The sequence below is a fragment of the Erpetoichthys calabaricus genome, chromosome 8, assembly GCF_900747795.2.
Source record: "Erpetoichthys calabaricus chromosome 8, fErpCal1.3, whole genome shotgun sequence".
Classification (NCBI taxonomy): Eukaryota; Metazoa; Chordata; class Cladistia; order Polypteriformes; family Polypteridae; genus Erpetoichthys; species Erpetoichthys calabaricus.
Window position 1 is genome coordinate 189,975,944 of NC_041401.2, and position 13,103 is coordinate 189,989,046.

A 13,103-nucleotide genomic window follows, 5' to 3' on the forward strand; every position below is an offset into this window, starting at 1 on the left:
AGTCTGGGGGTGTGAGAAGAAACTGCCCTGCTCCTCATCTTACAAGTTAAATAAACATTCATTTTCTTCACAATTGCAGTTTCAGTTATTGTGATTTTCATGTGTTTTTAATGTAATGTGTGATAAACACGTAAGTCAAGATAGATAGATATGAAAGGCGCTATATGATAGATCGAGATAGAGATAATGAAAGTCACTATATAATAGATAGATAGATATGAAAGGTGCTATATGATAGATAGATAGATAGAGATAATGAAAGTCACTATATAATAGATAGATATGAAAGATGCTATATGATAGATAGATAGAGATAATGAAAGTCACTATATAATAGATAGATAGATAGATATGAAAGGTGCTATATGATAGATAGATAGATAGAGATAATGAAAGTCACTATATAATAGATAGATATGAAAGATGCTATATGATAGATAGATAGATAGAGATAATGAAAGTCACTATATAATAGATAGATAGATAGATATGAAAGGTGCTATATGATAGATAGAGATAATGAAAGTCACTATATAATAGATAGATAGATATGAAAGGTGCTATATGATAGATAGATAGATAGAGATAATGAAAGTCACTATATAATAGATAGATAGATATGAAAGGTGCTATATGATAGATAGATAGATAGAGATAATGAAAGTCACTATATAATAGATAGATAGATAGATATGAAAGGTGCTATATGATAGATAGATAGATAGAGATAATGAAAGTCACTATATAATAGATAGATATGAAAGGTGCTATATGATAGATAGATAGATAGAGATAATGAAAGTCACTATATAATAGATAGATATGAAAGATGCTATATGATAGATAGATAGAGATAATGAAAGTCACTATATAATAGATAGACAGATAGATATGAAAGGTGCTATATGATAGATAGAGATAATGAAAGTCACTATATAATAGATAGATATGAAAGATGCTATATGATAGATAGATAGATAGATAGATAGAGATAATGAAAGTCACTATATAATAGATAGATATGAAAGGTGCTATATGATAGATAGATAGAGATAATGAAAGTCACTATATAATAGATAGATAGATAGATATGAAAGGTGCTATATGATAGATAGATAGATAGAGATAATGAAAGTCACTATATAATAGATAGATATGAAAGGTGCTATATGATAGATAGATAGATAGAGATAATGAAAGTCACTATATAATAGATAGATATGAAAGATGCTATATGATAGATAGATAGAGATAATGAAAGTCACTATATAATAGATAGATAGATAGAGATAATGAAAGTCACTATATACTAGATAGATAGATATGAAAGGCGCTATATGATAGATAGATATGAAAGGCGCTATATGATAGATAGGATAGATAGACTGATTTACAGACGTACACACACACTATGGTCTGAACACACACCAGAAAGACCAAAAGGGAAGAGAATTAAAAGGCCAGCTTCTGCCTTGTCAGTCCCAGTTCCAGTCCCAGTGAGGCGCTATACTGGTGCATTTCCTTTGGTGTATAAGGAGCCCCCCGCAGTTTTCCTTGATGCACTTCTGCTGAACAATTCGTTGTCTGAAAGTCCTCAGTGTTGCTGTGTCACAGAGAGGATGTGCAGCTTTGCTCATAATGGCACTCAGTTTGTCTTCATTCTCTCCTCCTCTGCTACCTCCAGAGGGTGTCCCATAACCGAGCCTGCATTTTTAATTTCGTGACCAGCCCACCACACAGTTGTAGAAGATGTGGCTACCACCCACCATGAAACACGCGTAGTCTCCTAAGAAACAAGGAGTCTGTCCTGCCATTTCTTCTCTAGTTCCTCTGTGTTATGAGACCAGTCCAGCCTGTCATTGACGTGGACACCCAAGTAACTGGAGGAGTGGACCACCCTGACTCCTGACTGGACTTATGGGCTCATTGGTGTGGTGAAGGTCAGTAATCACTTCCAGCGGTTTTGCTGATGTGAAGTTGCAGACAGTTAGTTGTCTATGTTCCCCACCTGACTTCCCTTGTCTGTCTCATCCCCCTTATCAGTAGACCCCGTAATTGCAGAATCATCTGAGAAGTTCTCCAAGTGCCATAACCTGCTGTTCTATTTCTAGTCAGAGGTGTACAGCAGACCGGCCTGTTCCTCGTGGTGCTCACAGTCCTCGAGTCTCACACACGGTGGTCTTCCTGACAGACAGCCCACTCTCCACCACAGGCTCACCCACCTGCACACCTCCGAGTTTGTGCACAGCAGGAACTGAGCCAGAAACCTTAGGATTCACAGCCCACTAACGCGCCATGATGTTTGTTTTTGAATATGAAACTGACAATTCCTCAAACTCGAGCGTCCTCAGTAATTATTTCACCTCGGATTTCCGTCTTTTATCGACCCGATTTAGAACTGCGACAAACGCAATTACATCAAACCACATTTACAACTCCCTGTACAGATAAAAAAGATTTTTGGTGCAGACAGCATAATGTATTAATTATGAATAAAAATACAGAACCTAATCAACTTTTTCCATCAAAAAAATGAAACGGATCATTTCCAAATTCTATTTTTGCTCCGTTTTTGTAAACGTGTTCATAGAAAAGTCGCAGGAGTCGAGATGTTTATTGGTTTATTGTGGCCAGCGGAATTAATAAGGAAGAGAATGTCTCGTCTTTGATCGCTGAGGTTGTGATGAGTGTGCCTAGAATTTCAATGGGGCCTCTTCGTCGTCCACAGCGCTCATCTGATCCTGTTATTCTACCCGGCGGCTTTAGTGCCCAATGGCGGCACGTGGACCTTCACTTGAGTACAAAGTCCGGCCGCCGTGACTATACGTGAATCAGCCGGGAGGATCACGGGTCGTAGCTCTGGGAAGATCCTCATCATATCTTGTCACGCCACTGCTGTATCCAGGTAAGAGTGGCATCATTAGCATCCTTAAGATCTTCATCGGTACATTCATGGAGAATGAGGTCCATTGCTTGGGTGGGCTCACCACAGGGACATTCAGTGCTTGGTGTGAAGCTCCATCTAAATAGGTTGCCCCTTGTTTTGCCCACCTTTGATGTTAAGCGCGATCCAGTCTTTCCTAGAGAGGGATGTTCCACTGGGTAGATGCTCCTGGGGTGGAGGAAGAGCTTCATTGGGAGGGCTTTGGTCAGTATCTCGCCATCTCTCGAGCCTATGTTTTGTGGACTGCTTTGGATTAAGGGCTTCCACAAGGGGACATGTAGCAAACCTTCTCTTGGCGCCCCCGTTAATCTGCCCTACCAGACACAGTCCACTGCACTCATCCAGGGGTGGTAAAAGGATAAACCCTCAACCCCAAAGATGTCCAAGATAAGAGTTGTTACCTTCAACGCTGAAGGCATGTCTGCCAACAATGTGCAACTCCTTGAATCACTCAATGCTGACGTTATGTGCCTGCAGGAGACCCATAAGACCTCTGCACCTCCCACAATACCAGGAATGGACCTCGTCATCTTCCATCCAAGCTCTGTGAAGATGAAGGGCCTGCAGTACATATGAAACGCTGAAGGGTTTAAGGAATTTGCTGCTTACAGACTGACATACAACACAAGGGGATCAGAGGCGCACGGACATAAAGTGGAAATCCGGGGGGATTCAGACGATATTACGACAAGTGGGAGCCGCAGGGGACCACCTCACCATTTAGATGAACCGTAATTCCAGAGGATTTCCACCAAAGAGGAACACAACCCTCCGTTCTCTAACCTGCTTATCCAAGTCCGGCTCACAACATATCCGCGCTCAGAGGAATGAAATTCCACGTGAATGCTGTTGTGTGTAAATGAACAAACGTTACAGGGGGCTACAGCCATAATTCACACAGGTGAAGCACAGCGGCAGTTTGTCTGCAGGTGAACTGGAAATGCAAGAGGGACTGGAATTACATGGGATCACCTCGGTGTCCATTGGGACCACAAATCCATGGGGTCTGGACTTATTCAAGTTTGTGGAAATCACAATAGATAGCCCCCCGTGGCGTATTCAGCTGAGCAAGAAGCACAACTGTGTCCAAGGCTAAACGGAATTCCAACAGATTGTCCTGCATTTATAGGAACTCAAATTCCACGTAATTGTAACAATGTGCAGGTTAGCTGACATGGCAGACGTTAAGGACACGTTGTGTGCCCGAGGTTTATTGTGTGTGTGACAATACCAGGAGACGATGAACGAAAACAAAAGACTTGGAGAAAACGGGAATGGAAGGAAGAATAGGCAACCGAAACCAGAAAGACGAGACGAACTCGAAGGTCAAAGTCAGTGTGACGTCGTAACCAAACGACACAAAGCCACCGCTATGGGCCTACTTGAGGAGGACGCAACTATCGGCAGGAGTGCCACTGAGGGGCAACGCACCGTATGATTGCCGGCAATTATGCATCATCACTTCGGTGACGTCAGCATTGTGACGATCGCATTCACGTGACGACTCCGTTGTACAAAAAAAGAAAAACGAAAACAAGACGGCAATGAAATCTCAATTCCAAATGTAAAGTAAATGTTACAAATAGAATCTTCACACGTCCAAAGCCCAAAATACGAAAAATAAAATGTCTGCTATGCCAGCAGAGCTGCAGTAGATTCAGGAATTGCCGAGGAGTTTGTCCGCATTCAAATGAATCAAAATGAAAAAGAATCTCAAAGACGTTCAGATCTTTAAGAATTTAGACAAACAAGAAGAGACCATTGAGTCTGGTTATCTGACAGCCACGCTGGCCAACGTGACAGGGCTGAGGTGAACCCGCACACAAATAAATGTGCAAGGAAATGAATGGGAATGCCCTGGGAATACGGCCACGTTCAAACTCCTCAGAAAGACACGGCTACTGTGCTTTCACATTAAAATGGCATCACCTCTGAAATATAATCTATATATCTAATAATAATAATCTATATAATCAATCGGAATTCTACTGGATAACATTACATTATCATTACAATGACCTGGAATTCCATGGTGTTACAGCTGTCTTGAAAGGAAACAGAATTCCTGGGAATTCCACCTGAACTAAAATGAACTGCAATTGTATTGTAATGACCTGGAATTCCATGAGTGTTAAAAATAAAATGGAATTCCTTTTTGATTTTATCCAAATTAAAACAAACCGGAATTCTAAAGGGTGACCCACAGGATTACAGTTGTATTAATATAAACTCATATTCCATGGGATTCCAGATGTATTAAAATGAACTGAAACGCTACGGTGCCACAGCTGAATTAAAATGACGTGAAGTTCCTCGGAACCCCACATGAACTACAATGAACTGGAATTCCACAGGATTACAGTTGTATTAAAATGAAATGGAATTCCTAGTTGATCATATCAGAATTAAAAAAACAAAAAAAAAAATGGAAATCTAAAGAATGTCCAGTACATTCCATCCATCCATTTATTATCCAACCCGCTATATCCTAACTACAGGGGTCATGGGGGTCTGCCAGTACATTACAATGAACCGCAATTCCATGCGATAAGAGTATCCATCCATCCATCCATTGTCCAACATGCTGAATCCAAACAAAGGGTCACGGGGGTCTGCCGGAGCCAATGCCAGCCAACACAGGGCACAAGGCAGGAACCAATCCTGGGCAGGGTGCCAACCCACTGCAGGACACACACAAACACACCAAGCACACACTAGGGCCAATTTAGAATCGCCAATCCACCTAACCTGCATGTCTTTGGACTGTGGGAGGAAACCCACTCAGACACGGGGAGAACATGCAAACTCCACGCAGGGAGGACCCGGGAAGTGAACCCAGGTCCCCAGGTCTCCTAACTGCGAGGCAGCAGCGCTACCCACTGCGCCACCATGCCGCCGCGATAAGAGTACTGTATATTAAAATAAATTGGAACGCTTTGGGTCTGCAGTCTCATTCACTCTCATTTGAATTAGATGGGATTGCGGCTCCTGTACATTAAGATGATGCGGAGTTTCTTGGGATTCTATCAGAATTAAAATGAACAGGACGGCAGTTGTATTACAATGACCTGGACTTCCATGAGATTATTGCTGTATTAAAATGAAATGGAATTCCTTGTTCTGATTATATCCAAACTAAAATAAACTGGAATTCTAAAGGATGACCCACACATTACAATGACCTGGAATTCTGCAGGGATACAGTTGTATTAAAACTGGACTGGAATTCTTGGTGTGTTAAAATGCAGTGGCGCTCCCTGGGGCAATGAGAGGCGTAGTAACATGGCCTCCAGGGGCATCTATAACAACTGTGTTAAAATCAGTGAGACTTCCACGAGACGAGAGGGGCCATGAGCACACGGTGCAGTGACATTCCCACGAATTTCTGTCCCATCAGCAGCAGCTTATCACAAGTGCATTAAAATGCAATGCAGTTTGGAAGGCGTCACAGCTGTAATAAAATGAACTGGGGATCGTAAACCGTATTCAGCAGGACTGGGATTGCAGATGATTACAGCGTTCTGATAATGCGATTCCAGGGAGCTGCATTAACAGTGCAAATTCCCAGGAATCCGCATCCTCTGAAGGCGTCGCTGAAGATGGCAGCTGTCTTAAAATGAAATGCAATCCCATGGCCTCGCGTTGATGGGTGTATCATCAGCACTCACGTTATGATTGCATCCATAGACCGAAGAGCTGAAATTACTGGGGATTACAGCCATATTCCCATTAACCGCATTCACCACTCTGCTTCAATGAAGACGACGAGCCGGAACTCCACAGAGTTCCTCGAGGGCCGTGTCAGTAAATAGAAGCGCAGCTTTAATGAAATCAATCTTTAAGTGCACTGCTGGAATGTGACCGTCGAAGGGATGAAATGGTAACTCGGGCAGTTCTGAGTTTAGGAAAAGAAAACTTTAAAGGGGCAGAATGAAGTCCGTCACTTGCTTGATGCTGTTTTAGGGTTGTGGGATTATCTGTTGATCAATAATTAATTATGGAAGATTATTTGTGCCAAAATGAAGAGCAATCCAAGGTGTTAGCAATGGAGAAATGTAATCAATATGCGTGTGGCGCGATTTCCTTTTATCGTTTCACAGTTAAAAATGCACCCACCGATCGACCGGTTCTTATTTCGTGTCGGCTAAAACGCAATACGAAAGGTGTATTACACTTTAATTCACGATCCTGTGTCATAACGAACAGCAAAGCTGACGTACTGCATTTCGATTCAGGACGACGCCTCAATCACGCTAAAACCCAATGTAGTGAATGGGTTAATGGAAGAAGTTCGAGACCACCAGGACTTACAAAAAGACAAACTGAGTAACTGGGAAAGGGATGTGAATGGGCACTCAGACATGGGCAGAATGGGCACTTCTATCTATCTATCTATCTATCTATCTATCTATCTATCTATCTATCTATCTATCTATCTATCTATCTATCTATCTATCTATCTATCTATCTATCTATCTATCTATCATATAGTGCCTTTCATTATCTATCTATCTATCTATCTATCTATCTATCTATCTATCTATCTATCTATCTATCTATCTATCTATCTATCTATCTATCTATCTATCTATCATATAGTGCCTTTCATTATCTATCTATCTATCTATCTATCTATCTATCTATCTATCTATCTATCTATCTATCTATCTATCTATCTGTCTGTCTGTCTGTCTGTCTGTCTGTCTTATTATGTTCTGTGCTGAGATGGGAGAGGAAGGACAGACCATCGCAGCAGCACTCCGTCCATCAGGAGTGGGGTCTCACACACTTCAGGGCTTGGTGGAGTGTTGTGTAATGCATCGCCTCACTGCTCCTCACCACTCCTCTCCTTCCTCCTGACGATCCGCAATGGAAAGTTGAATGACATCACTTGGTGTCCCCTGAGCCCCTTCTGTCCCCACACCTCCTAACCGACTCCACTCCCATCCTGCCTTCAGCCTTAACTGCAGACTCGCGTCTGTAAGGACGTTTCTCAAATCTCCCGTTAACCTCGCGTTTGTTATTTTGGTTCAACCATACGGGGATTGCCCAAGGGTACCCCAGATCTTCATCTTCATCATTGACAGAGGCCAGTCTTGAGCGAAAGGCATAAGGCAACCCTTTTGGGTCCTGCGATCACAAGGTGAAAGATCCTCTGGTCTGATGTGACAAAAAACTGAACTGTTCCAGCAGAACTCCAAGTGCTGTGTTTGTGGTGAGGACCACCAGCTGCCTGAGACCATCCGTACGGTGAAACATGGTGGTGGCACCTTCACGCTATGGGGGCACCACTCAGCGGCAGAGACTGGTCAGGATGAATGCAGAGAGGTGACACCTCAGACTGGGGTGACCCACAGCACAAAGCCAAAACAACACAGGAGGGGCTTTGGGACAATTCACTGAGTGTCCCTGAGTGGCTCAGCCAATCTGTGGAGAGACTTGAACATGGCAGCCATCAGACGATTCCCTTTCAACCTAACAGAACTTTACAGGATCTGCCAGGAAAAATGGAGAGAACTGCCCAAATCCAGGAGTGCAAAGCTTGTGGACCCAAGAAGATTCAAAGCTGGACTTGCTGTCAAAGGCGCTTCTGTGGAGTACTGAATGAAGGGTCGGAATACTTTAAGGAATTGGCAAGTTCAGTTTCTCATTTTTAATAAATGTGCATAGCTTTTCAGAGCCCTGTTATCACTTATTGTTACGAGTTACTGAGTGTCACGTGATGGGCAACACTGGCAAACGTATCCATTTAAAATGAAATCTACAGCACAGTGAAGTGGGCAGAAAGTGGAGGAGTCCCGGGCATGTCGATCTGCTCGGAGCCACCGGAGCGTTGCTGCCTTCGTGTCCAGCTGGCCCGTAACAGAGACGTGAGCCCTCGTTTAATGCCACTTGGTGCATTGAATTGGCAATTTGACTTCTCAGAAAATTTTATTAATTTAGAAGAATATGCCAGCTTTGGATAGGATCTCTCCCACGGAGGACATAATCACAGTCGACTGTACCCATATTTTATTTCCCTATAATTTCTAATTGATAAATGGTTTCATATTTTGGTAACTACAATAAAACATACTAAAAATTCAATAAAGACCACTGCAGGTCACCTTCTCATGTCTCTGGAGCTAAACTGCAGCAAATGAAGATTAGCGTTTTCTTGAACAAGGTCAAGCACAAGGTGAACTTTACTATTTAATTGGCCTCACACACGCGGCAGTTTAGTAACAGAAAACCATCAGACGAAAGAAAAGGGAGCGGCCGCCGATACAACGGAGCAACTTACATTTAACCATGACCATGTAGACGTCAATGGTGCAAATCGGCGGCTGCGGAAGCCGTTCTCCTTTCTCCAGCAGATCTGGGATTTCCCGCGTCGGAATGCCATCGTAGGGTTTGCCACCAAATGTCATGAGCTCCCAGATAGTAACACCTGCAAGAGAAGAGAAGACGGGACTGGTGAGGATCAAACCAAAACTCCACAAGTGGAGAAAGAAGCAGGTCCAGCAAAAAAAGAAGAACGGCGGCTCATCATGGAAACTTGAAAATGTGCAGGCGCCGCAACTCAGTCCAACTTTCAGCTCACTTCTCTCTCGTGTAGCGTGGGCTCAGAGTAGACATTTAACACATTCACTCTGTCACCCACCCACCGCTAAGCCACTTAGTCCAAATGAAGATCAATGGACACTGGAGGCAGAATTCAGCCCTAGATGGCACCCACAGGGCACAATCGCACACACGAACAACCCTGACTCACATCGGGCAACTTGTGATCATAATCAGGCCTGAGTTTAAGAGCAGCACCAAATACGTGGGGGATACCATCTAGTCTATGTAATCCTGCCAACTACGCTAAAAATATCTATCTATCATATAGTGCCTTTCACATCTATCTATCTATCCATCTATCTATCTATTATATCGTGCCTTTCTATCTATCTATTATGTAGTGCCTTTCACATCCATCTATCTATCTATCTATCTATCTATCTATCTATCTATCTATCTATCTATCTATCTATCTATCTATCTATCTATCTATCTATCTATCTATCTATTTTATAGTGCCTTTCTATCTATCTATCTATTATATAGTGCCTTTCTATCTATCTATCTATCTATCTATCTATCTATCTATCTATCTATCTATCTATCTATAATATAGTGCCTTTCTATCTATCTATCTATATATCTATTATATAGTGCCTTTCTATCTATCTATTATATAGTGCCTTTCTATCTATCTATCTATTATATAGTGCCTATCTATCTATCTATTATATAGTGCCTATCTATCTATCTATCTATCTATCTATCTATCTATCTATCTATCTATCTATCTATCTATCTATCTATCTATCTATCTATCTATCTATCTATCATATAGTGCCTTTCACATCTATCTATCTATTATATAGTATATATAATATTATATATATAATATAGTATATATAATATATAATATCTATTATATAGTGCCTTTCACATCTATCTATCTATTATATAGTGCCTTTCACATCTATCTATCTATCTATCTATCTATTATATAGTGCCTTTCACATCTATCTATCTATTATATAGTATATATAATATTATATATATAATATAGTATATATAATATATAATATCTATTATATAGTGCCTTTCACATCTATCTATCTATCTATTATATAGTGCCTTTCACATCTATCTATCTATCTATCTATCTATCTATCTATCTATCTATCTATCTATCTATCTATCTATCTATCTATCTATTATATAGTGCCTTTCACATCTATCTATCTATTATATAGTATATATAATATTATATATATAATATAGTATATATAATATATAATATCTATTATATAGTGCCTTTCACATCTATCTATCTATCTATTATATAGTGCCTTTCACATCTATCTATCTATCTATCTATCTATCTATCTATCTATCTATCTATCTATCTATCTATCTATCTATCTATCTATCTATCTATCTATCTATCTATCTATCCACGAGTCAACACCACACCTGTCTGGCAATCCAAGTACAATGAAAAATGTTTTAAAACAATAAAATAATAAACCCTGGCCGTCACTTACCATAACTCCAGACGTCACTTTGGTGTGTGAATTTCCGGTAGTGAATGCATTCCAGTGCCATCCATTTAATCGGCATCTGAAATAAAATGGACAATTACAGGCTCCCTCTGCTTTGCGTTCCTGAGGTGAAACTTTGTAAACATATACTGTAATTGCCATTAATTTAAATGGAAAACATTTTTAGTATTCCTGGACCCCACAAATTGTAATCAATTTCAGCTCAATTAACAACAAAATAAGTGAAACATGAACCAAATGAGTTTAATAGTAAGATGAGTCACTGAAGCAAACATTAATAAGCCATTTTCCTTTCATAATATACTGTATGAAGTTTAATAGGCCTGACGCCCAAGTTTTAAGGACATGAATCACAATCACAAGGCACAGCCTGACTCAAACCCCAAGCGCAGTCCAAACTGAGACGCACAAAGCCGGTCGAGGTGACCTTTTAAGTCTTCACCGATTGGTGACCCCACAGGCCACACCCCTAGACTTGTGCCACGATGACGGAATCCACAAAAAAAATAAAAGTGAACTTCTAAGTGAAGGATCCAATCAAGAAAATTCCCACCAAATTGAAGTCCCTGAGACTTAAACCCCCAAAATGACACCAAACCTAATTTATAGTTGAAGGAAAGACCAGAAAAACAAAACACAAAGAAAGTCCATTGATAGCAGCCTGGTATTTAGAGAGTTCAGAGAGTGTGTGCAGTGGGCCGAGTCTGGCAGTTGCAGTCAGGACTTTATATTTTTTGATTGTCTATTTTTGGATCTCATTTTGGATTTGGTTGCTGGCCTTGTTTTGTGGCTGCAGATCTTTGTCTTTCTTTGTCTTTCTGTTCTTTGTTGTCCTTCATTTTCTGATCCTGTGGCTCCTCTTTCTTATTTTTTTTTAATAGCTTACATGTTTTTTAATTGAAATCTGCTTTCACACTCACATTTGACACTCGGAATGACCAGCAGAGGGTGAACTGGAGGCACTGACTGGCAGCACTCTTTATCTTTAAGCCCGCCGCGCCCGCCTGTTGCTTTTCAAGTTAAATCGAGTTGGCCGGTGCCGAGTGTCCACATACAAGACCACAAGACAAGCACATTAGAGAGTCTTCATTGTTCGTTAATTTATTTTTATTTTTAAAGTTGTGTTTTTTTAATTATATTTTTCTCAAACAATTAAAAAAAAGCACTTTATTTTCCTCCCGGGCAATGCTGGGTATTTGAGCCAGTGTGTGTGTGTGTGTATCAGTATGTTTTTTTATATTTCTGCCGTGCCAGTCCAATTTCCACAGACACTGAAGTCAGCAGTTCTGATTTCTCGTCCCACGGCAGCAGGATGAGTCACGCCATCTGTGTGGAAGTGCGCAGCGTCAACCGTCCTCCATTAGAATTTGGGAGATCTTGTTTACAAAGCAGTACTGCGGCCCCCAAAGAGCAAATTAAACAAAACAAACAAAAACAAAACAAGAGTTTTTTTTTTTGTTGCAAATGTAACCGATTGTCTGGTTTGAAGCGTATCGTGTGACAAACGCAGATATTCTTCTGACATTTCTCTCACCAAGTGAGTGTTTTTTTGCGTTTATCGAGTATTAGCGTGGTTCCCCAAGGTAACCCATAATATATGCCTCTTCAGTGCTTTAATAAACTTTGAAATTAATTTTCTTTTTTTTTTTTGCGCTCCAACACATTTTTTTGTATGAGTGGCAACGCTAATTAACTGAGAGTTGGGCCTTTAGCAGGTGCGCAAGAGGCAAAGGCGGACGGAGGATTTCTGCCCACGTGCACAGCTCGCGTGTTCTGAAGAAAGTACTGGGATGACTTTCAGGCTTCAGGAATAAAACTCTCAGCTTTGAATAGAAAATGAATCTCTCAGCCTTTATTAGAACATCAGAACGATGAGGACGAGACAGAGCTCACCAGGCCGTCCACTTACAGTGCATCTGGAAAGTATTCACAGCGCATCATCACTTGTTCCACATTTTGTTATGTTACAGCCTTATTCCAAAATGGATTAAATTCATTTTTTTCCTCAGAATTCTACACACAACACCCCATAATGACAATGTGAAAAAAGTTTACTT

General features: G+C 40.9%; 1 protein-coding gene across 1 annotated transcript in view; it reads right to left on the reverse strand.

The window, feature by feature from the left end:
* LOC114656393 (receptor tyrosine-protein kinase erbB-4-like) overlaps positions 1-13,103 on the reverse strand; it is an 833,421-nt gene that overhangs the window by 23,940 nt on the left and 796,378 nt on the right. Inside the window, 2 exon segments of the mRNA XM_051930298.1 lie at positions 9,228-9,374; positions 11,029-11,104. Of these exon segments, the coding sequence (XP_051786258.1) occupies positions 9,228-9,374; positions 11,029-11,104 (223 nt within the window).